The sequence below is a fragment of the Ornithorhynchus anatinus genome, chromosome 3, assembly GCF_004115215.2.
Source record: "Ornithorhynchus anatinus isolate Pmale09 chromosome 3, mOrnAna1.pri.v4, whole genome shotgun sequence".
Classification (NCBI taxonomy): Eukaryota; Metazoa; Chordata; class Mammalia; order Monotremata; family Ornithorhynchidae; genus Ornithorhynchus; species Ornithorhynchus anatinus.
Genome location: NC_041730.1, coordinates 135939398 through 135964684, shown reverse-complemented (window position 1 = coordinate 135964684; position 25287 = coordinate 135939398). Strand labels below are relative to the sequence as shown.

Here is a 25287-nt window from a genome sequence, read left to right as displayed (position 1 = left end):
ATTTGGGACTCACAATCTTGAGCAATCCCCATTTTACAGATGAGGGAACTGAGGCGCAGAGAGGTAGCATAATAATAATAATAATAATAATAAAGATGTTGGTATTTGTTAAGCACTTACTATGTGCCAAGCACTGTTCTAAGCGCTGGGATCGATACAAGGTCATCAGGTTACCCACCGTGGGGCTCAAAGTCTTCATCCCCATTTTCCAGATGAGGGAAATGAGGCCCAGAGAAATGAAGTGACTTGCTCACAGTCACACAGCCGATAAGCGGCGGAGCCGGGATCATTCATTCATTCATTCAATAGTATTTATTGAGCGCTTACTATGTGCAGAGCACCGGACTAAGCGCTCGGAACGAACAAGTCGGCAACAGCTAGAGACGGTCCCCGCCGTCCGACGGGCTCACGGTCCGATCGGGGGAGACGGACGGACGAGGACGACGGCGATAGATAGAGTCGAGGGGAAGAACGTCTCGTAAAAACCGACGGCGACCGAATAGAATCGAGGCGATGTACATCTCGTCAACAAAATAAATAGGGTGACGAAGATATATACAGCCGAGCGGACGAGTACGGTGCCGAGGGGAGGGGAAGGGAGAGGGGGAGGAGCGGAGGGAGATGGGGGGAGAAGAGGGTTAAGCCGCGGAGAGGTGAAGGGGGGGCGGTAGAGGGAGTAGAGGGAGAAGGGGAGCTCGGTCTGGGAAGGCCTCTCGGAGGAGGTGAGTTTTAAGTAGGGTAAAGTGTGATCCTCTCCCAAGCGTTCAGTACAGTGCTGGGCCCCCAGAAGATGCTCAATAAATAGCACTGATAAGGGTCATAAGCACTGATAAGGGTAAAGTGTGATTGAAAGTGTGGCTACTGGGGTGATATTGGGAAGCAGCACGGCTCAGTGGAAAGAGCCCGGGCTTCGGAGTCAGAGGTCATGGGTTCGACTGCCGGCTCTGCCACCTGTCAGCTGTGTGACTGTGGGCGAGTCACTTCACTTCTCTGGGCCTCGGTGACCTCATCTGTCAAATGGGGATTAACCGCGAGCCTCACGTGGGACGACCCGATGACCCTGTATCTCCCCCAGCGCTTAGAACCGTGCCCTGCACGTAGTAAGCGCTTAACAAATACCAACATTATTATTATTATTATTATATGACTCAGGTGCCGTGAATTAATTGGGGAAGCTTAAAATGACCCTTATCAGTCCTATTTATTGAGCATCTTCTGGGGGCCCAGCACTGTACTGAACGCTTGGGAGAGGATAACAGAATTAATAGACTTGATTCTTGCCCTCCAGCAGCTTAACAATGAGGCGGAAAGCCCGACCCTCACAGTAAATGAGAGGAGTTCACTGTGGTCAGGGAATGCGTCTTTTATAGTGTTCAATTGTACTCTCCCAAGCACTTAGTACAGTGCTCTGCGCACAGTAAGCGCTCAGTACATACCATCTCTCCTCAAGCAGCGTGGCTCAGTGGAAAGAGCGTGGGCTTAGGAGTCAGAGGTCATGAGTTCTGATCCCGACTCCGCCGCTTGTCGGCTGTGTGACTTGGGGCAAGTCACTCAACTCCTCTGTGCCTCAGTTTCCTCATTTATAAAATGGCGATTCGCTACCTGTTCTCCCTCTCCCTTAGATTGGGAGCCCTCGATGGGAAAGGAGCAGAAGCACGCAGAAGGAGCGTGGCTCAGTGGAAAGAGCCCGGGCTCGGGAGTCAGAGGTCTTGGGTTCTAATCCCGGCTCCGCCCCTTGTCAGCTGTGTGACTTTGGACAAGTCGATTAACTGCTCTGTGCCTCGGTTACCTCATCCGTAAAGTGGAGATTAAGACTGTGAACTCCACGTGGGACAACCTGAAGACCTTGTATCTCTCCCAGTGCTTAGAACGGTGCTTGGCACATAGTAAGCGCTTCACAGATACCATCATTATTATTAAAGGAACCGTGTCCGACCCGCTTATCGCATATCTACCCCAGCATTTAGTACAGCGCTTGGCACATAGCACTTGATATATATCATAGAGAAGCAGCGTGGCTCAGTGGAAAGAGCCCGACCTTGGGAGTCAGAGGTCGTGGGTTCTAATCGCGGCTCCGCCGCTTGCCAGCTGTGTGACTTTGGCTAAGTCACTTCGCTTCTCTGTGCCTCAATTCCCTCATCTGTAAAATGGGGATTAAAACTGTGAGCCCCACGTGGGACAACCTGATCGCCTTGTATCCCCCCAGCGCTTAGAGCAGTGCGTGGCACATACTAAGCGCTTAACAAATACCACCGTTATTATTATTATCATTGTGATTACGATCATCGTTATTACCGTCACTATTTATGCTTCTCGTCCTCAGGTCGAGGCCGAGGCAGTGTTCCGAGCGATCACCATAGCCAAACAAGCCAACTGTCCCTTGTACGTCACCAAAGTGATGAGCAAAGAAGCAGCAGACGTGATCGCCCAAGCCAAGCGCAAAGGTAAACGCCGCCTGCCTTTCATTCATTCAGTCGCACTTATTGAGCGCTTTACTGTGTGCAGAACACTGTACTAAGCGCCTTGGGAGGGTACAAAAGAACAATCAACGGATCCGTCCTCTGCCCACAACGAGCTAAAAGTCCAGAAGACTGCGATATCCCTGTCCGAGAGTCACTCGGTTACTCGGTGATATTTATTGAGCACCTACTGAAGGCAGAGCACTGGAGAGCTCACCAGAACCCGCCGATGGTATTCGTTGAGCGCTTATTCTGCGGCGATCACTGTACTAAGTGCTTGGGAAGATGCAATGAAGTTGGTAGACGTGAGATTTCCTTCCTTCAGAGGACTCGGAGATCGTAAACGGAGAGATGGTAGATCTCCAGAATCAAAATAATAATAATAATGATAATGACCGGGGTGATCATTAAGCTCCTAGCGTCCTAAGCGCTGGGTTGGATCCAAGCTGATCGGGTTGAACGCAGTACCTGTCCCACTTGATGAGGATGATGGTATTTGTTGAATGCTCACTCTGTGCCGGCACTGTTCTAAGCGCTGGGGTGGGTATAAGGTAATTAAGTTCGACTCAGTCCCTGTCCCACAGGGGGCTCACAGTCTCGATCCCCATTTTCCAGATGAGGTAACTGAGGCCCAGAGAAGTAAAGTGTCTTGTCCAAGGTCACGCAGCAGACAAGTGACGGAGCCGGGATTAGAACGTAGGTCCTGGTGACAGAGAAGCGGCGTGGCTCAGTGGAAAGAGCACGGTCTGAGTCAGAGGTCGTGGGTTCAAATCCCGGCTCTGCCGCTTGTCAGCTGGGTGACTTTGGGCAAGTCACTTCACTTCTCTGGGTCACAGTTCCCTCATCTGTAAAATGGGCATTAAGGCCTTGAGCCCCACGTGGGACAACCTGATCACCTTGTATCCTCCTCAGCGCTTTGCACATAGTAAGCGCTTAGCAAATGCCATCATTATTATTATTATTAAAATGACCCCGCACCGCCCCAGAACCAGAACCAGTCAGTCAGTGGTATTTATCGAGCACTTCCGGTGGGCCCAGCCCCATACGACTCCTCTGCCGCCCGCCTGCTATCCCTCCTCGACTCCGCCGACCTCCTCCTCCACCATACCGCGCCCACTCACCGACTCGGTCACACCCTCGATCTCGTCATCTCCTACCGCTGCACTATCTCCTCACTCACCAACTCTGAAATCCCTCTCTCTGACCATAACCTTCTCACCTGCCTCATCTCTCACACTCCCTCCCCCTGCAAATCTTCGCTACTGCCCCACAGAGACCTCCGCTCTCTCGATCCCATCCGTCTTTCCAATAGCATCTCGCCTCACCTTGCCGCCCTGTCCTCTCTTCCCACTCTCGACGATCGGGTCTCCGCTCTCAACTCCACCCTCACTACTCATCTCGACTCTCTCGCCCCCCTTTCCCTCCGCCGCTCTCGCGCCACTAACCCACAGCCCCGGATCACCTCCTCCGTCCGCCTCCTACGCTCCTATGCTCGAGCTGCTGAGCGCCGCTGGCGAAAGTCCAAGCACCGAGCCGACCTCACACACTTCAAATTTATCCTTTCCTGCCTTAACTCTGCCCTCTCCTCCGCCAGGCAAAGCTTCTTCTCCTCCCTCATCGACACCCATGCCCGTCACCCCCGCCGATTGTTCCGGACCTTTAACTCTCTCCTTAGGCCCCCTGTTCCTCCCCCTCCCCCGTCTCTCACCCCTAATGATCTGGCCACCTATTTCCTCACGAAAATCAACACGATCAGGTCTGAGCTCCCCAAAGTCACCCCTCCGCCTCTCCCCTCCCCCCCAACAACCCCCTCCCCTACTTTCCCATCCTTCCCTGCAGTATCCTCAGAGGAGATCTCCTCCCTCCTCGCAAGTGCCTCCCCCTCCACCTGCGCCTCGGACCCCATTCCCTCTCACCTTCTTAAAACCGTCGCCCCTGCCCTCCTCCCTTCCTTAACTTCTATTTTTAACCACTCAATCTCCAAGGGCTCCTTCCCCTCTGCCTTCAGACACGCCCACGTCTCCCCCATCCTAAAAAAACCCGCTCTTGACCCCACTTCCCCCTCCAGTTATCGTCCTATCTCCCTACTACCCTTCCTTTCCAAAATCTTAGAACGAGTCGTCTACAATCGATGCCTAGAATTCCTTAACTCCCATTCTCTCCTAGACCCCCTCCGATCTGGCTTCCGTCCCCTCCACTCTACCGAGACTGCTCTCTCTAAGGTCACCCGTGACCTCCTTCTTGCCAAATCCAATGGCTCCTACTCCATTCTGATCCTCCTTGACCTCTCTGCTGCCTTTGACACCGTCGACCATCCCCTCCTCCTCCATACCTTATCTCACCTTGGCTTCACGGACTCTGTCCTCTCCCGGTTCTCCTCTTACCTCTCTGGCCGATCATTCTCGGTCTCCTACGCTGGAGCCTCCTCCCCCTCCCATCCTTTAACTGTTGGAGTTCCTCGAGGGTCAGTTCTTGGCCCTCTTCTGTTCTCCATTTACACTCACTCCCTCGGTGAACTCATTCGCTCTCACGGCTTTGACTACCATCTCTACGCAGATGACACGCGGATCTACATCTCCGCCCCTGTCCTCTCCCCCTCCCTTCAGGCTCGCATCTCCTCCCGCCTCCGGGACGTCTCCACCTGGATGTCTGCCCGCCACCTAAAACTCAACATGAGCAAGACTGAGCTCCTCATCTTCCCTCCCAAGCCCGGTCCGCTCCCAGACTTCTCCGTCACCGTGGATGGCACGACCATCCTTCCCGTCCCGCAGGCCCGCAATCTCGGTGTCATCCTTGACTCGTCCCTCTCGTTCACCCCACACATCCTATCCGTTACCGAGACCTGCCGGTTTCACCTCTACAATATCGCCAAGATCCGCCCTTTCCTCTCCACCCAAACGGCTACCTTACTATTACGGGCTCTCGTTATATCCCGGCTAGACTACCGTGTCAGCCTTCTCTCTGACCTCCCTTCCTCCTCTCTCGCCCCGCTCCGGTCTATTCTTCACTCCGCTGCCCGGCTCATCTTCCTGCAGAAACGATCTGGGCGTGTCTCTCCCCTTCTTAAACACCTCCAGTGGTTGCCTATCGACCTCCACTCCAAAGAAAAACTCCTCACTCTAGGCTTCGAGGCTCTCCATCACCTTGCCCCTTCCTACCTCTCCTCCCTTCTCTCTTTCTACCGCCCACCCCGCACGCTCCGCTCCTCTGCCGCCCACCTCCTCGCCGTCCCTCGGTCTCGCCTATCCCGCCGTCGACCCCCGGGTCACGTCCTCCCGCGGTCCCGGAACGCCCTCCCTCCTCACCTCCGCCAAACTGATTCTCTTTCCCTCTTCAAAACCTTACTTAAAAATCACCTCCTCCGAGAGGCCTTCCCAGACCGAGCTCCTCTTCCCCCTCTACTCCCTCTGCCATCCCCCCTTTACCTCTCCGCAGCTAAAGCCTCATTTTCCCCTTTTCCCTCTGCTCCTCCACCTCTCCCTTCCCATCCCCACAGCACCGTACCCGTCCGCTCAACTGTATATATTTTCGTTACCCTATTTATTTTGTTAATGAATTGTACATCGCCTTGATTCTATTTAGTTGCCATTGTTTTTACGAGATGTTCTTCCCCTCGACGCTGTTTAGTGCCATTGTTCTCGTCTGTCCGTCTCCCCCGATTAGACTGTAAGCCCGTCAAACGGCAGGGACTGTCTCTATCTGTTGCCGACTTGTTCATCCCAAGCGCTTAGTACAGTGCTCTGCACATAGTAAGCGCTCAATAAATACTATTGAATGAATGAATGAATGAATGAATACCAACAGCTTGATAAAACAAAAAGCAGAAATAATCCTTGCCTACGACGAGCTTACCGGCCCCGTTCCAGAACGGGGATGCCCTCAGCTCTCTCGCCCCATCAAGAAGGGGCTAGACTGTGAGCCCCTTGTTGGGTAAGGATTGTCTCTATCTGTGGCCAAATTATACTTTCCAAGCGCTTAGAGTGCTCTGCACACCGTAAGCACTCAATAAATCAGCGTGGCTCAGTGGAAAGAGCCTGGGCTTCAGAGTCAGAGGTCATGGGTTCCACTCCCGGCTCTGCCACTTGTCAGCCGTGTGACCGTGGGCGAGTCGCTTCACTTCTCTGTGCCTCAGTTACCTCATCTGTAAAATGGGGATTAACTGTGAGCCTCACGTGGGACAACCCGATGACCCTGTATCTCCCCCAGCGCTTAGAACAGTGCTCTGCACATAGGAAGCGCTTAACAAATACCAACATTATTAAATTCGATTGAATGAAGGAACAAAAGAGGGGTAGGATAGAGCTGATGTTGAAGGTGTTGGGGCATGGCGTAGTGGCTAGAGCACAGACCTGGGAGTCAGAAGGACCTGGGTTCTAAACCCGATTCGGCCACTTGTCCGCTGAGTGACGTCGGGCGAGCCACTTGGCTTCTCCGGGCCTCAGTTGCCTCATCTGGACAATGGGGATGGAGACTGTGAGCCCCACGTGGGACAGGGACTGGGTCCAAGCCGATCTGCTTGGATTTCCCCCCACCCAGGCCTTAGGAAGAGTGCGAATACCCGAATTATTATTACGTCTCTTTTTAGGTACCGTGGTGTTTGGCGAACCCATCACCGCCAGCCTCGGCACCCACGGATCTCACTACTGGAACAAAAACTGGGCCAAAGCCGCGGCCTTTGTTACCTCTCCGCCCATCAGTCCGGACCCGTCCACCCCAGACCACCTCACCTCCCTCCTCTCCTGGTAAAAAACCACCCCGGGCCCTGGCGCTCAGATCCCTAATCGTTTAGGTCTTTAGGTGCCAGGCACCGTTGATGGTACCGATGCCCGTCTACTTGTTTTGTTTTGTTGTCGGTCTCCCGCCTTCGGGACTGTGAGCCCGTTGTTGGGTAGGGATTGTCTCGATCTGTGGGCCGAAGTGGACTTTCCAAGAGTTTAGTACAGTGCTGTGCACACAGTAAGCGCTCAATAAATACGATTGAGTGAATGAAGCAAATCGGGATGGACACAGTCCCTGTCGCACGTGGGGCTTCCCCATTTTACAGACGAGGGAACTGAGGCCCGGAGAAGTGAAGCGACTCGCCCCAGGTCACGTAGCAGACACGTGGCGGAGTCGGGATTCGAACCCATAACGTTCTACTCCCGGGCCTGCGCTCTATTCACCATGCCATGCTGCTTCTCTGCCCAGTGGCTTGCTTGTTTCTTCTAGAGGCAGGAAGTTAATAATAATAATAATAATGATAATAATAATGATAATAATAATGATAATAATAATGATTGTGGTATTTGATAAGCGCTTACTTCCCTGCTTCCCAGAGAAACAGCGTGGTTTAGTGGAAACGGCCCGGGCTTGGGAGCCAGAGGACATGGGTTCTAATCCCAACTCCTCCACCTGTCTGCCGTGTGACCTTGGGCAAGTCACCTCACTTCTCTGAGCCTCAGTTACCTCATCTGTAAAATGGGGATTAAGACTGTGAGCCCCATGTGGGACAACCTGATTATCTTGTAACTGCCCCAGTGCTTAGAACAGTGCTTGGCATATAGTAAGTGCTTAGCGGATACCATTATTATTATTATTATTATTATTTATTTACTGTGTGCCAGGCACTGTACTAAATGCTGGAGTAGATACAAAAGTGTGGGACTCACCTGTCACCTTCTTCTGGGGTGGAACGGCAAGTGGACGTGTACGGTGATACGGATCTCCTTTTATGTCACTTAATCAGTGGTATTTATTGAGCGCTTACCTTGTGCAGAGCACTGGACTAGAATCAGTGACAAGAGAATAAGTTTGGCGGAGGTGAGGAGGGAGGGCATTCCAGGACAGCGGGAGGACGTGGCCCGGGGGTCGACGGCGGGACGGGAGAGAACGGGGGACGGTGAGGAGGCGGGCGGCGGAGGAGCGGAGCGTGCGGGGTGGCTGGTGGAAAGAGAGAAGGGAGGAGAGGTAGGAGGGGGTGAGGTGATGGACAGCCTCGTAGCTCAGAGTGAGAAGTTTTTGTTTCGTGCGGAGGTCGACAGGCAACCACTGGAGGTTTTTAAGAAGGGGAGTGACAGGCCCAGAGCCTTTCTGCAGGAAGATGAGCCGGGCGGCGGAATGAAGAATAGACTGGAGTGGGAAGAGACGGGAGGAAGGGAGATCAGAGAGCAGGCTGACACAGTAATCCAGTCGGGATATCACGAGAACCCGTAGCAATAAGATAGCCGTCTGAGTGGAGAGGAAAGGGTGGATCTTGGCGATATTATAAAGGTGAGACCGGCAGGTCTCGGTGACGGATCGGATGCGTGGGGTGAACGAGAGAGCCGAGTCAAAGATGACACCGAGGTCGCGGGGAGACGGGAAGGATGGTCGTACCATCCACGGCGATAGGGAAGTCAGGGAGAGGACCGGGCTCGGGAGGGAAGATGAGGAGCTCAGTTTTGGACACGTTGAGTTTTAGGTGGCGGGCAGACATCCAGGTAGAGACGTCCCGGAGGCGGGAGGAGACACGAGCCCGAAGGGAGGGGGAGAGGACAGGGGCGGAGATGTAGATCTGTGTGTCATCTGCGTAGAGATGATAGTCGAAGCCGTGAGAGCGGATGAGTTCACCGAGGGAGGGAGTGTAGACGGAGAACAGAAGAGGGCCGAGAACTGACCCTTGAGGAACTCCTACAGTTAGAGGATGGGACGGGGAGGAGGAGCCCACGAAGGAGACCGCGAATGACCGGCCGGAGAGATGAGAGGAGAACCGGGAGAGGACGGAGTCCGCGAAGCCGAGGTGAGATAAGGTGTGGAGGAGAAGGGGACGGTCGACGGTGTCAAAGGCAGCTGAGAGGTCGAGGAGGATTAGGATAGAGTAGGAGCCGTTGGATTTGGCATGAGAGGAACAAAGTGTGCAGGTTGGGTTGTAGTAGGAGAGTAGCTAGGTGAGGGAGGAGGGGGCGAGGGGATTGACTACTTTAAAGACAAGGTGAGGAGTTTCTGTTTGACGCGGAGGTGGATGGGCAACCGCTGGAGTTTCTTGACAAGCGAGGAACATGTTCTGAACGTTTTTGAAACAAAATGATCTGGGCGAGAGTGGAGTATGGACTGGAGTGGGGAGAGACAGGAGGCAGGGAGGTCAGCAAGGAGACTGAGGCAATAATCAAGGTGGGAAAGGAGAAGTATTTGGATTAATGTGGTAGCAATTTGGATGGAGAGGAAGGGGCAGATTTTAGCGATGCTGTGAAGGTGGGACTGACAGGATTTAGTGATGGCTTGACTCTGTGGGTTGAATGAGAGAGAGGAGTCAGGGATAACGCCAAGGTTTCAGGCTTGTGAGACAGGAAGGATGTTGGTGCCATCAACATGATTTCCTCATCACTCTGTGCACGTGAAATACAATTTTCTTTTCCCCAAATGCTTTCGTGATGCTCCTCTCACCTCTAGACTGTGAACCCGTTGTTGGGAAGGGATTGTCTCTACCTGTTGCCGAATTGTACTTTCCAAGCGCTTAGTAAAGTGTTCTGCACACAGTAAGCGCTCAGTAAATATGATCGAATGAATGAATGAACATCCCTGATAGGGAGAGGCAGGCGGTGTTATCCCGATTTTCGGATGAGGCAACTGAGGCCCAGAGGGCTGAAGGAACTTCCCCGAGGCCACACAGCGGGGAGATTCCAGGCGGGTCCACCTGGGCTTGGGCGTAGAGTTATGTTCCATCCCGAACAGACGTGGGAGGAAGCAGGCCCGCCCAGAGTCTACTCTGTCAGTGGGTTTGTCGGTCCCTGGACTTCGAGAGAGGCGAGAGGAAGTCCTTCCACCTCATCCCAAACCAGACCCGACCTCAGGGATGGGGAGAACGGAAGGGGAAGCAGAATGGGCGTCGACGATACTTCCCCAGCTCCCTCCCCAGCTACCCCGTGGCCACCGACACGTCAGTCAGTCGTATTCATCGAGCCCTTACCGTGTGCAGAACACCATGCTGAGCACTTGGGCGAGTACCGTGTATCAATAAAGAGCCACAGTCCCCGCCCGCAACGAGCTGACGGCCATTTCCATTTCCACCAGCGGCGATCTCCAAGTGTCCGGAAGCGCCCACTGTACGTTCACCACAGCCCAGAAAGCCGTCGGGAAGGACAACTTCACCCTGATCCCGGAGGGGACAAATGGGATCGAAGAGAGGATGGCGATAATATGGGATAAATGTGTGGTATGTAGGGGTGGGAGGATCTCACGCCCATGGGGTGATAATTAAGAAGAATAATAACGACTGTGGGATTTGTTAAGCGCTTACTATGTGCCAGGCGCTCCTGTAAGCACTGGGGTAGATACAAGCTAATCGAGGTGGACACAATTCCTGGCCCACTTGAGGCTCCCAGTCTTTACTCCCATTTTACAGGTGAGGAAACTGAGGCCCAGAGTGATTGTCTGGCCACACCCTGACCACGGAAATGGCGGGGGTGGGGGAGCGGGTATCAGAGGGACAGCTTTGACAGGTTTTGAGGGAAGAACCTTCCCTAATTTTTCCATCATATTTTAGCCAAACCTCTTCATGGAATCCCGTGTTCTTATGGTATTCATTAAGTGCTTACTGAAGCGCTGGGTAGGCATAAGCTAATCAAGACATAGAGCTTAAAGTATTAACCCCCATTTTTTTTCAGATGAGGTAACCGAGGGCCAGAGAAGAGAAGTGACTTGCCTAAGGTCGCACGGCAGACAGGTGTGCCAGAATTAGAACCCAGGCTCCTTCTGATTCCCAGGCCCGAGCTCTAGCCACTGGACCACGCTGCTTCTCCATGTTACAGTTGAGACGGCTGTGTGGGACAAGAGCTAGTGGAGAGTCTAAATAATTTGGAGCAAGTGGAGCTAACAAAGCACCCTCTTATAATTCATTATTGGTTGGGGGATTATTTGAGCAGGTGCTGGTGAATGAATGATTGAATGACATCTAATCACCACAGGAATCAGGAAATCCAATCTCCTCATTTTCAACAGAAAGGACCATTGACTTTTTTTTTTTTCCCCGTCTTCCTATCGTGGATTCCCAGGCCTCGGGGAAAATGGACGAGAATGACTTTGTCGCCGTGACCAGTACGAATGCAGCCAAGATCTTCAATTTCTACCCGAGGAAGGGCCGGATAGCGGTGGGGTCCGATGCCGATCTGGTGATATGGAACCCGAAAGCCACAAAAATCATCACCGCCAAAAGCCACAATCTGGTAAGAGCACTCGTTCAAATCTCCGTCGGGTGCTTTGTTCTTCGTGATTGGGCTCCTCTAGAGAGAGAGAGAGAGAAAGAGAGAGGTGCGTTAATTGCGCTTTAATTTTGTTTTGGGGATCCCACCCTCAAACTTCAAATCACCCCCGTCCACTTTTAAAGCTCTCCTAAAATACGGCGCGATAAGTATGTTTTCCCTTTTGTTCCGATTGCAGCTATCCATTCCAGGTCTTCCCCATTAGTCTGAAAGTCCCCTAAGGTCAGGGATCTTAGCTCCTATTTTTATTTATAACCCTTGTAACGGGGCGTTGAAGGATTAGGGGATGTTCTTCTTACAGCTTACAATTGTGTGGATACAACAAGGTGATGCTAAGACATGCAGAAAGGACGACAAAAGCCAAGGAAACTGCCCTTCCCCGACCTCAAGGAGTCTGGCTCAGTGGAAGGAGCCTGGGCTTCGGAGTCAGAGGTCATGGGTTCGACTCCCGGCTCCGCCCCTTGTCAGCTGTGTGACTGTGGGCAAGTCACTTCACTTCGCTGGGCCTCAGTTGCCTCATCGTAAAATGGGGATTAAGACTGTGAGCCTCACGTGGGACAACCTGATGACCCTGTATCTCCCCCAGCGCTTAGAACAGTGCTCTGCACATAGGAAGCGCTTAACAGATACCAACATTATTATTACCATCTACTGAGAGAAGGGGGGAGACAAACACAAACGATTAACAAGAAATAGGGGAGGAAGGACAAAAGAAAAACAACTGAAACAAAATAAAGGATTAATTATAATAAATAATAACGGCGAGCGTAGAGAATAAAACAGTAGTGAGTGTAGATGACCTCTCTCAGGATGGCACCTGGAGACTTTACAGTATTCCAGTATTCCAGGAGGGAGAGTGAAGCGGAGGCCTGTCCATTCCATTCCTACCTGGGCCGGTGGCTAGCGAACGGCGGGCCATCGGCTACAGGGCAAAACTCCCCCGTGCTGGGCAGCGGCGGCGCGGGAGAGAGTCGAGGGCGGAGACTCGAGTTGACCGTGCGGAAGGAGGCGATGGTCAACCGCTGCCAGATTTTTCCCAAGAAAACTCTATGGATCCACTACCAGAACGATTGCAAAAGGAGAGCGGGGCGGTCTGGGAGAGATGTGTCCACGGAGTAGCTATTGGTCGGAGACGACTCGACAGCAGAAGACAGGATAAGACAAGATTGCTGGTGGAAATAACTGATGTTTGTTAAGCGCTTACTCCGTGCCAGGCACTGTACTAAGCGCTGGAGTAGATACTAGGTAATCAGGTTGGAGACAATCCATGACCCTCTTGGGGCTAAGAGTCTCAATCCCCAATTTCCAGATGAGGTAACCGAGGCCCAGAGAAGTGAAGTGGTCACAAAGCAGACAAGTCAGAGAAACAGCGTGGCTCAGTGGAAAGAGCACGGGCTTGGGAGTCAGAGGTCGCGGGTTCTAATCCCAGCTCTGCCACTTATCTGCTGGGTGACTTTGGGCAAGTCACTTAACTTCTCTGTGCCTCAGTTACCTCATTTGGAAAATGGAGATGAAGACTGTGAGCCCCACGTGGGACAACCTGATTACCTTGTATCTATCCAGTGCTGAGAACAGTGCTTGGCACATAGTAAGCGCTTAAATACCAAAATTATTACTATTATTATTATTAACTGGCGGAGCAGGGATTAGAATCCAGGTCCTTCTGATTCCAAGTCCTGTGCTCTACCCTCTAGGCCATGCTGATTCTCCAGAAGTTTAAAGGGCAGTTGATGGACTGACATGACAGGAACGGATGGGATTGTAGGAGGGCTTTGAAAAGCAATCAGTGGTATTTACTGGGCACTTACTATGTGCAGAGCACTGCCCTAAGTGCTTGATGATGATGATGTAGGTGATGGTATTTGTTAAGCGCTTACTACGTGCCAAGCACTGTTCCAAGCCCTGGGGGAGATACGAGGTAATCAGGTTTTGTGGGGCTCACAGTCTTCATCCCCATTTTACAGAGGAGGCAACTGAGGCCTAGTGAAGTGACTTGCCCAAGGTCACCCAGCAGACAGGTGGCGGAACCGGGATTAGAACCCACGTCCTCTGACTCCCAAACCCGGGCTCTTGCCACTAGGCCACACTGCTTCTCCAGCTTGGGAGAGGACAATACAACACAGAGTTAGCAGGCCCGTTCCCGGCCCGTTCCAAGCTTACGTGGAGAGAGCTGTGGTTGGGAGGATTTGGATGGAGAGGGAATTTTAGCCTGGAGGAATGCACTGAATCACTGCAGTCCTCTAGACCCTACGGTGTTTGTGGGCAGGGAACATGTCTCTGTCGTATTGGACTCTCCCAGACGCTCTGCACACCGTAAGCGCTCAATAAATGCTACTGATTGATTAGAGAGAGGGACGGTGAAAGGGGATTGTAGACAGATCAATCATTGATATTTATTGAGTGCTTCCTGTCTGCAGAACCCTGTACTGAGTGCTTGGGAGAGTACAAAAGAGTAAAAAGTAGCATGGCCTAGTGGCAAGAGCACAGGCTTTGGAGTCAGAGGGCGCGGGTTCGAATCCCGGCTCCACCCCTTGTCTGCAAGTCAGCTAACTTCCCTAGGCCTCGGTTACCTCACCTGTAAAATGAGGATTAAGACCACGAGCCCCACATGGGACAGGGATTATGTCTAATCTGATCACTCCGTACCTATCCCAGCACTTAGAACAGTGTTTGGCACGTAGTAAGTGCTTAGCAAACACCATAATTATCATTATTCATTCATTCAACTGTATTTACTGAGCACTTATTATGTGCAGAACACTGTACTAAGCGCTTGGGTGAGACAATAAAACAGAGTTAGCAGACACATTTCTTGCCCACAGTGAGTTTACAGTCTCGGGGGGGGGGGAGTCAGACGTCAATAAAAATAAATAAAATGACAGATTTGTACATAAGTGCTGTGGGGCTGGGAGGGAGGAAGAACAAAGGGAGCAAGTCAGGGCGACGCAGAAGGGAGGGGGAGATGAAGAAAACTGGGGCTTAATCTGGGAAGGCCTCTTGGAGGAGATGGGCCTTCAGTAAGGTTTTAAAACCGAGGGAGAGTAATCGTCTGTCAGATAATAATAATAATAATGTTGGTATTTGTTAGTGCTTACTATGTGCAGAGCACTGTTCTAAACGCTGGGGTAGATACAGGTTGTCCCACGTGAGGCTCACAGTCTTCATCCCCATTTTCCAGATGAGGTAACTGAGGCACAGAGAAGTGAAGTGACTTGCCCACAGTCACACAGCTGACATGAGGAGCGAGGGCATTCCAAGCAGGAGGCAGGACGTGAGCGAGGGCGAGTGAGGCGAAATGGAGGCACAGTGAGAAGGTTGGCATTAGAGTAGTAAAGTGTGCGTGCCGGGTTTTTGGGCTTGGGAGAGTGCAGTGGAGGAAGTAGACATGATTTCTGCCCTGAAAGTGCTCACAGTGGAGTGACAGTTAGAATTAGTGCTAACCTAATGCTAACACAACGCTAACCTACTCACTGTCCCTCCATCTGGTCTTTCTCACTGCCGACCTCTCGCCCACATCCTGCCTCTGGCCTGAAACGCCCTCCTTCCTCATATCAGACAGATAATTGCTCTCCCCCAGCTTCGAAGCCTTATTGAAGACCCATCTCCTCCAAGAAGCCTTCCCTGACTAAGCCCTCTTCTCTTCCCCCACTCCCTTCTGCGTCGCCGTGAGTCGCTCCCCTCATTCATCCTCCCTCTCAGCCCACGGCACATATGTATAAATCCTTTATTTATTTATATATTTATTTATTTATATTAATCCTCTCTCTCAGCCCACGGCATATATGTATAAATCTATTATTTATTTATTCATTTAGATTAATGTCTGTCTCCCCCTCTAGATTGTGAGCTCATCGTGGGCAGAGAATGCGTCTCTTTACTGTTGGATTGTACTGTCCCAAGGGCTTAGTAGAGTGCTTTGCACACAGTAAGCTCTCAATAAATACTATTGAATGAATGAATTAATTCATTAATTAGTCAGTGTGTCTTATCAGTAGACACGCTGGTATGTCTTAAGCGCTTCCTATGTGCCAAGCACTGTTCTAAGTGTATTTAATGCACCGGAGGAGGTTCTGGTGATCCAGCAGGCTCTGGGATCGGGAAGAATCGATGAGTCGAACACTGAGGAGATTGGTCATCCCGCCCCTTCTTTTCCAGAACGTGGAGTACAATATTTTCGAGGGGCTGGAGTGTCGGGGGGCCCCCACCGCCGTCATAAGTCAGGGAAAAGTGGTTCTGGAGGACGGGAATCTCTCCGTCACCCCCGGCTCCGGACGCTTCATCCCCAGGAAGACGTTCCCGGACTTTGTTTACAAAAGGATAAAGGCAAGGAACAGGGTAAGCACCCCGAGGTCCTCCAAGAGGGGATTCGAGCCCGTGACGCGGGTTTCTAGACCTGCTTCGTCTGTTGGATTGGAGACCGTGGGTAATGAAGGGTGTGTGTGTGTTTGTGTGTGTGCGCATTTGCAGATCCATCATCAGTGGAAACACAGGGAGATTGGAAGGCTCCGAAATTTCACTCTGCAGGGACACTTCAGCATAAAACAATAAAGGAATGATTCAAACACTCACTACGTGCTAAACATTAGGCCCGATACAAGACAAATCAGAGAAGCACTGTGGCCTAGCGGAAAGAGCGCAGGCCTGGGAGCTAGAGGACCTGGTTTCTAATCCTGGCTTTGCAATTTGCCTGCTGGTTATCCCGGGCAAGTGACTTTACTTCACTGGGCCTCGGTATCCTCATCTGGAAAATGGAGATTCAGAAGACTTGGTCTCCCTCCTACATAGTCTGTGTTCCCTCTAGGCCGGGAGCTTGTTGTGAGCAGAGAAAGCATCCGTTAAATGGTTATATTGTACTCTCCCAAGCGCTTAGTACTCTGCAGACAGTAAGCGCTCAGTAAATACGACTGTGACTGACTAAGCCCCATGGGGGACAGGGACTAAAAGTGGTCTGAATGTGAGCTCCTTGTGGGTGGGGAACCTGTCTACCCACTCTGTTGGACTAGACTCTCCCAAGCGCTTAGTACAGCCCTCTCTATGGTAAGCGCTCAATAAATACCATTGATTGATTGATTGAACAGGTCAGACACAGTCCCTGTCCCTTGATGGATTATCTTGTATCTGACCCTGCTCTTAGAACAGTGTTTGGCAGTCAATCAATCAAGGCCATTTATTGAGGCCTTCCTGGATGCAGAGCACTGTATTAAGCGTTTAGGATAGGACAGTAACACAGAGCTGGTAATCACTCAGTCAGTCATATTTATTGAGTCAGTCAATCGTCCAGCGTGGCTGAGTGGAAAGAGGCCGGGCTTGGAAGTCAGAGGTCATAGGTTCGAATCCCGGCTCTGCCACTTGTCAGCTGTGTGACTGTGGGCAAGTCACTTCACTTCTCTGGGCCCCAGTTACCTCATCTGTAAAATGGGGATTAAAACTGTGAGCCCCACGGGGGACAACCCAATTTCCTTGTATCTCTCCCAGCGCTTAGAACAGAGCTCGGCACAGAGTAAGCGCTTAACAAATACCAGCATTATTAGAGCGCTTACTCTGTGCTGAGCACCGTACTAAATGGTTAGGAGAGTAAGATATAGGAATATAACAGGAAAAGTGCCCGCCTACAACGGGTTTACAGTCCAGAGGGGGAGACGGACATTAATAGAAATAAATGACAGATATGGAAATAAGTGCTGTGGGGCTGGAGGGTGGGGTTGAATAAAAGTTCCCGCCCACGGGGAGACTCGATAATTGTCAGGAGCACCATCAGCTCACGGGACATAATCGAGGGCGGAGACTCAAGTTGACTGCGCGGAAGGAGGCGATGGTAAACCACTTCTGGATTTTTACCGAGAAAACTCTGTAGATCCACTACCGGAAGGATGGCAGATGGAGAGCGGGGAGAGATGGGTCGGTGGCGTCGCTGTGGGTCGGAGACGACTCGACGGCATGTCATGACAAACGTCATCAGCTCGGACGCAGTCCCTGTCCCACTCTGGGCTGCCATTCTCTGAGGGAAGGAGTGAAGCCCCTTGAGAAACATGTCTGAGGTCACCCCCTCCCCTTCACCCCATTCCCTCAGCAAAAGAATCATGATGACGGTATTTGTTAAGTGCTTCCTGTGTACCAGGCACTGTTCTAAGCACTGTGATGGATACGAGCAAATCGGGTTGGACACCGTCCCTATCCCAAGCGTGACTCACAGTCTTAAGCCCCCATTTACAGATGAGGAAACAGAGGCAGAGAGAAGCGCAGTGACTCTTTCAAGGTCACACAGAAGACAAGTGGCTGAGCCGGGATTGGAACCCACTACCTTCTGACTCCCAGGCCCATGATCTCTGCACTACGCCGTGCTTTCTCTAAGCGAGAAAGTGAAAAAATCTTCGGCAGAAAAGTTCTCAGTTGAGGAGGCCAAGTCTTCTTCGGTGCTGGCCGTAGCTTTTATTATTTCCAAAAATCTCTCTCATTCCTCAAACTGTCCCAAGATTAGAGTTAGAATGCACAACGAGGAAACTGTAGCAGAGGGTCGGAGCCCTTATCTCCTCCATGCCAGGGCTGTGTTAAGCGGGCGGGCAGGAGGGGAGGTGTTGTTCTTTGGGGCGGAGGCCCTGTCTTTGGCTTGAGAAAGGGTCATTCTGGGGCCTGAACACAACCCAACTCTGTTATTGCAGTCAGATGAATTACCCTGAGTGGTGCCTTATCCCATTTCCAGTCATAATAAAGCAGGACTGGCTCCTCCGCTGAGAGAAACAAGACTTCGGCCTTGTCTAATCATCAGTCTCCAATAGCCAGCTGTGAGTTTTGGGCCTCCCTAATTGGTCCCAGAAGCCATCTGGGTTGCGATAGGCACGGCTGGATCTGAACCCTGATTTCTATCCTTCAAAGAGTCTGACCCTCAACCCCAAGTTTGTGATTTTCCATACGGAATTCAGGGACAGCCCGGCTACTCAGCGAGAGCTCTTAACCCAGAGGCCCAAGAAAGGACATCTTCTAGACTTTCAGTTCCTCGGGGTTAATTATTTTGCTAATCTGTGAGACCGAAGATTACAATGAATTAGTCATTTCCTCTCCAGATTACCCTGTATCTACCCCCAGCGCTTAGAAAAGTGCTCTGCACACGGTAAGTGCTTAACAAATACCAACATTATTATTATTCCCTCTGCCACTTGTCAGCCGTTTGACTGTGGGCAAGTCACTTCATTTCTCTGGGCCTCAGTTCCCTCACCTGTAAAATGGGGATGAAGACGGCGAGCCTGGCTTGGGACAACTTGATTACTCTGTATCTCCCCCAGCGCTTAGAACAGTGCTCTGCAGATAGTAAGTGCTTAACAAATACCAACATTATTATTATTATTATTGTTCTCTGAAAGGCAGGCGCTACTCTAATTAGTCTTCTACATAGAAAGTCATTGATTTGTTTGGCGTCTGTGTATTCATTCATTCAATCCTATGTATTGAGCGCTTACTGTGTGCAAAGCACTGTACTAAACACTTGGAAAAGTACACTATAACAGCAAACAGTCACGTTCCCTGCCCACAACGAGCTCACGGTCTAGAGCGGGAGATGGACATCAATATACATAAATAAATAAATAATTTACAGCTATTGCATACGGGCTGTGGGGCTGGGAGGGAGGATGAATGACAGGAGCAATTTCAGGGTGACGCAGAAGGGACGGGGAGAAGAGGAGAGCAGGGCTCAGTCAGGGAAATCTTGGAGGAGACGGGCCTTCAATAAAGCTTTGAATTGGGGGAGAGCAATTATCTGTCGGATTTAAAGAGGGAGGGCGTTCCGGGTCAGGGGCAGGATGTGGGCGAGATGTCGGTGGCCAGATAGACGAGATGGGGGCACAGTGAGAAGGTTGGCATTAGAGGAGTGGAGTGTGCGAGCTGGGGTGTAGGAGAATAGCCAGGTGAGGTAAGAGGGGGCAAGGGGATTGACTGCTTCAAAGCCAATGGTGAGGAGTTTATGTTGGATGTGGAGGTGGGTGGGCTATTTGTATACATTTGTTCACAGTTGAGTGTCTCTCTAGGTGAACGTGCGTGTGTGTACCTGTGTGTATTGGGATGGTGTTGATATGTGCCTAAGTACATGGGTGAGTTCATAGACATTTGAGTGTGTGGGAATGTTTATATGGGGAGATTTATATGTGTTTTTGTATAGATATTATTCAATAGTATTTATTGAGCGCTTACTATGTGCAGAGCACTGTACTAAGCGCTTGGGATGAACAAGTCGGCAACAGATAGAGACGGTCCCTGCCGTTTGACGGGCTTACGGTCTAATCGGGGGAGACGGACAGACGAGAACAATGGCACTAAACAGCGTCAAGGGGAAGAACATCTCGTAAAAACAATGGCAACTATTATGTACAGCGGATAGACCTAGTTGTGTGTGTGAACACGTGGGTGTGAACATGTGTGTCCTTGTATATGTCTATATTTGCATTGTATGCTATATGCATGTATATTTGTTCTGAGGGGAGAGAGCCCAAAGCATTCCGCAAAAGCCACTTCTGGCCTTTGGGAAGGCTGAAGAGCCAAGCAGAGCCGGGGTGGTCCTCCCTCTCTCCTCCCACCTTCCCTCCTTCCCTCCCTCCGTCTTTCCCTTTTGTGGGCAGGGAATGTGACTGTCATATTGTCGTATTGTCCTCTCCCAAGCTCTTAGCACAGTGCTCTGCCCCCAGTAAGTGCTCAGTAAATGCGCTTGACTGACTGACTTCTTTTCCTCCCTTCCTCACTCCTTCCCTCCCCGGCCTTCCCTCCCTCCTCACTCCTTCTCTCCCTCTTTCCCTCCATCCTTCTCACCCTCCTTCCTTCCTCTCCCTCTCCCTCCTGGCCTCTCCCCGTTCCGGTGTGTCCCCCAACCCGGACCCCGTCCCGGGGAACGATGCAGCTGGCGGAGATGCAGGGGGTGCCCCGGGGCCTCTACGACGGACCGCCGCTCCACGAGGTGACCGCCCCCGGGACCTGGGCCGCGGCCCCCGGGGCCGGGACCACCGCCGGGTCCGCCACCGGGATGGCCAAGTCGGCGGCGTCGGCGGCGTCGGCGGCAGGGGCGGGCGGCTCCTCGGCCCGGATGGTGGCCTCCTGCCCCGGGAAGGGCTTCCTCGCGCCCGTCCGCAACCTGCACCAGTCGGGATTCAGCCTGTCCGGTGGGTCTTGCCAAGGGCTCTGCCAAGGGGGAGTGGCGGGAGACCTCTGGGGCCGGCGGGGATGGGCCGGGGTCACCTCCTACACCCGCACCACCGCCATCAGTCATCCAATCCATCAATGGTGCTCGTTCGGGCGGTTGGTATGTGTCCAGCGCTTGCCCTGTGCTAGGCCCCGAACAAAGCGCCGGGCGAGATCCAAGCCCATCGGGTGGGGCACGGTCCCTGTCCCCCTTAGTAATAGTCAAGAGGCGCTTAGAACACTGCTCCAGGGCTTAGAACAGTGCTTGGCACATAGTAAGAGCTTAACAAGTACCATAATTATTATTATTATTACCATCTAGAGTACTTACGACATCTTAGAACCAGGCGACTCTTAGCAGGAAACCGAGCATTTGTGAACAGCACAATCATCTGGAAAGTTCCTTAAAGGAACTTGATAACATTGCCATCATCTGTGAGGCAGCAGTAATTAAATATACTTGGAATTTTTTTTAACTTGTACTCATTCATTCATTCAATAGTACTTATTGAGCGCTTACCATGTGCAGAGCACTGTACTAAGCGCTTGGAATGTACAAATCGGTAACAGATAGAGACAGTCCCTGCCCTTTGACAGGCTTACAGTCTAAAGTACTCAAGTACTTTCACGCAGTCATTCATTCAGTCATATTTATTGAGTGCTTACTGTGTGCTGAGCACTGTACTAATCGCTTGGGAAAATACCATACAACAACAAAGAGAGACAACCACTGCCCACCACAAGCTCATAGTCTAGAGCGGGGAGATGGATATCAGTACGGGTAAACAGACATCATTCATTCAATCATATTTATTGAGCACTTACTGTGTGCAGGGCACTGTACTAAGCAATTGGACGGTACAATTTGGCCACAAATAGGGACAATCCCTACCCAGCAACGAGCTCACAGTCTAGAAGGGAAGAGACAGACAACAGAACACATCAAGTAAACAGGCGTCCGTAGCATGAATAAATAGTATTGATGGATTGGCTGATGGATGTAATAATAGTAATCATAATTATGATATATGTTAAGCACTTACTATGTGCCAAGCACTGTTCTAAGTGCTGAGGTAGATACAAGGTCATCAGGTTGTCCCAAGGGGGGGCTCATAGACGTAATCAACATTTTACAGATGTGGTAACAGAGGCCCAGAGAAGTGAAATGGCTTGCCCAAGGTCACAGAGCAGACAAGTGGTGGAGCTGGAATTCAGAGGAACCCACATCCTCTGACTCATTCATTCAGTAGTATTTATTGAGCGCTTACTATGTGCAGAGCACTGTACTAAGCGCTTGGAATGGACAAATCGGTAACAGATAGAGACAGTCCCTGCCCTTTGACGGGCTTACGGTCTAATTGGGGGAGACGGACAGACGAGAACGATGGCGATAAATAGAGTCGAGGGGAAGAACATCTCATAAAAACAATGGCGACTAAATAGAATCGAGGCGATGTACATCTCATTAAACAACATAAATAGGGCGATGAAGATATATACAGTCGAGCGGACTAGTACAGCGCTGAGGGGGTGGGACGGGAGAGGGGGAGGAGGAGAGGGAAAGGGGGGAGAAGAGGGTTTAGCTGCGGAGAGGTGAAGGGGGGTAGAGGGAGCAGAGGGAAAAAGGGGGGAGCTCAGTGTGGGAAGGCCTCTCAGAGGAGGTGAGTTTTAAGTAGGGATTTGAAGAGGGGAAGAGAATTAGATTGACGGAGGTGAGGGGGGAGGGCATTCCAGGACCGCGGGAGGACGTGGCCCAGGGGTCGACGGCGGGATGGGCGAGACCGAGGGACGGCGAGGAGGTGGGCGGCGGAGGAGCGGAGCGTGCGGGGTGGGCGGGAGAAAGAGAGAAGGGAGGAGAGGTAGGAGGGGGTGAGGCGATGGACAGCCTTGAAGCCTAGAGTGAGGAGGACTCCCAAGCCCGTGCTCTTTCCACTAAGCCACACTGCTTCTGTATATCCGTATATATCTGTAATTTATTTATGTATTTATTTATTTGTATTGTCTGTCTCCTGCTCTAGACTGTGAGCTCCTTGTGGGCCGGGAATGTGCCTGATGGTCTATTGTCCTCTCCCAAGCACTTAGTCCTGTGCTTTGCACACAGTAGGCTCTCAATCAATAGTATTGATGGATTGACTGATGGATGGATGGATTAATTCATTCATTCATTCAATAGTATTTATTGAGCACTTACTATGTGCAGAACACCATACTAAGCCACTTGTCTGCTGTGTGACTTTGGGCAAGTCACTTCACTTCTCTGGGCCTCAGTTCTCTCATCTGTAAAATGGGGATTACCTGATAACCTTGACCCCAGTGCTTAGAAGAGTGCTTGGCACATAGTAAGCCCTTAACAAATACCATTATTATTGTTATTATTGTTCTCGGGAGACTCATGCTCGATGGAACTGTTCTTTCTCTCAGGCTCCCAGGCTGACGACCACATCGCTCGGCGCACCGCTCAAAAGATCATCGCTCCTCCAGGAGGACGATCCAATATCACATCTCTGTCCTAGTAATTCCCATAATTCCCGTCCATGGCCAATGGAAGCGCGTGCTGGGCCCCGTTGGTTTGTCGGAGCTGCTGGATTTGACTTTTCTTTGTTGTCATTTATGGATTGCTATGATAGAAAGCGCTCCTCCTTGCCTAAATTTAGCCAGGACACCCCGTTTCTGCCCGGCAGCGGCCCAAACCGGGCTGGGAGCATCCCTCCCCGAAGAGGGCGGGTGTGAGTATTCGAACACCGTCACGGCAAGGAGTTAGACGGAGTGGGAATTTCAGAAAGCACCCCTCGAGCTCAGCTCGAAATCAAAAGCCCGCCAGTGCCCCCAGACCCCGACTCCAGGCCGTACGGAGGCAACCTCGCTCATCACACGTGAGGTTCGGGGCCTTTAGCGAGTCTGGAAAACTGGTTGTAAGTACAGAATGCGTGAGGACAGCGGTTCTTTGGGTTCGCTGCCTGTAACCTCGACCCGGCCGAATATCGACGCCTCGAATAATAATCACTGCCATTTATAGATGAAGGGATTTTCGCTGGTAAAATCCTCCCACGAGATCTTTTAACGCAGTTGCCTTGACGGTGGTCAGTTCTCCACCGTCACTCACTCGTTCTCTCTCTGCAGATCCACACGAGACATCAAACACATCCCGGAAGCACACGGCCACTGCCGATTTTTACCGTCGTGACCACACGCCTATAAGAGCGATCAGACCTTTCCCCACCGAAATGAGTGTCCTTATGTCATCCTAGTAGCGGTCTAAAGGCCCGACGGCATCTAAATTTTTAATACTTGTATTTCAGGGATCTGGAAATCAAAATGCTAGGTATTAGGCTTTTGTTAGGATGTTTTTTAAACGAAAATTTATTTCTATGCTTTTCCAAAACTCAAGCCTAAGCTTTCGTGTATTCCCGGGGAAACTTTGAAATTGATGAGACGAGATTTTTTTACAAAGCCCGTTTGAGCAGGTTTATTTTCACCCTTTGGAGGCAAAGGCGGTTTTATATCGGTCCATAAAAGTATGTGCGTGACTCAAGAAAGGTACAAGAGGTTATTTTGGTTTGGTTCATGTCGGACACGAAGAAAAGTTAAAAAAAAAACCCTTCTATTTCTTTGTCCCTTTTCCGTCTGTCCCTCTTTGACCTCCCCCCTTGTATTGTCTTGTGCATGGCTTTTTGAAATACTGTTGTTCTCCCCTAGCTAATGCACTGTGTGCCAGGTGTCGATGCTTAGAAATAGAAGTTAGTGCTGCTAATTGAGGCATTGAACCGGACTCAGTTAGGTTGTAGTTGGACAATGAGGCCTGGAAATTGTGTTATCGGAAACAGGAACGGATCTTTTCACAGCGGGCGGGCAACATGCCCACTGACTCTGTTGTATTGTACTCTCCCAAGCGCTTAGTACAGTACCCTGCACACAGTAAGCGCCCAATGAGTACCATTGATCTTTGATGACCTGTGAAATCTATTACGTTGTATTTTCCCAAGCGCTCGGTACGTGCTCCTTAGACAGGAAAGACTCGATCAGTCCCATCGGTTGATTCATTAAGGAGGAAGAAAGAAAAGTTTAAATCACCCTCCGGGTGCCCAGGCAAAATGTATGCACGGATCAAAGAACCAAATAGATGTCATCTTCCACGAAGTCCCGTGGGTGAGTGACGGGAACGCTCCCGGCTAAGGATTGGAAGTCATTGTGGAAAAAAGATCCTTCTCCTAAATATGAAGTGCTCGGAGAAATTGGAAAGACAAGAAGAAAACTGAGCGGGCCCCAGAGGACTTTGAAGTGCACGTTGCTAGAGACAGTAAAGATCGTAACGATTTTGTCTACCTAGCCCATGGTACTTGCTGATAATAACTGTGGGATCTGTTAGGTGCCAAGCACTGTACTAAACGCTGAGGTAGATACAAGATCATCAGGTCAGACCCAGTCCCATGGGGCTCGCAGTCTCACGGGGA

The 25287-nt window shown here is 51.2% G+C and overlaps 1 protein-coding gene across 1 annotated transcript in view; it reads left to right on the top strand.

Moving 5' to 3' along the window:
* DPYSL4 (dihydropyrimidinase like 4) overlaps nt 1-25075 on the top strand; it is a 47867-nt gene extending 22792 nt beyond the window's left edge. Inside the window, exons 8-14 of the mRNA XM_029060777.1 lie at nt 2324-2444; nt 7045-7201; nt 10488-10629; nt 11468-11638; nt 15830-16009; nt 20559-20817; nt 23258-25075. Coding sequence (XP_028916610.1) covers nt 2324-2444; nt 7045-7201; nt 10488-10629; nt 11468-11638; nt 15830-16009; nt 20559-20817; nt 23258-23349 — 1122 coding nt within the window. The 3' untranslated portion in view covers nt 23350-25075. The remainder of the gene's footprint in view (nt 1-2323; nt 2445-7044; nt 7202-10487; nt 10630-11467; nt 11639-15829; nt 16010-20558; nt 20818-23257) is intronic.
* Nucleotides 25076-25287: the final 212 nt, after the last annotated feature.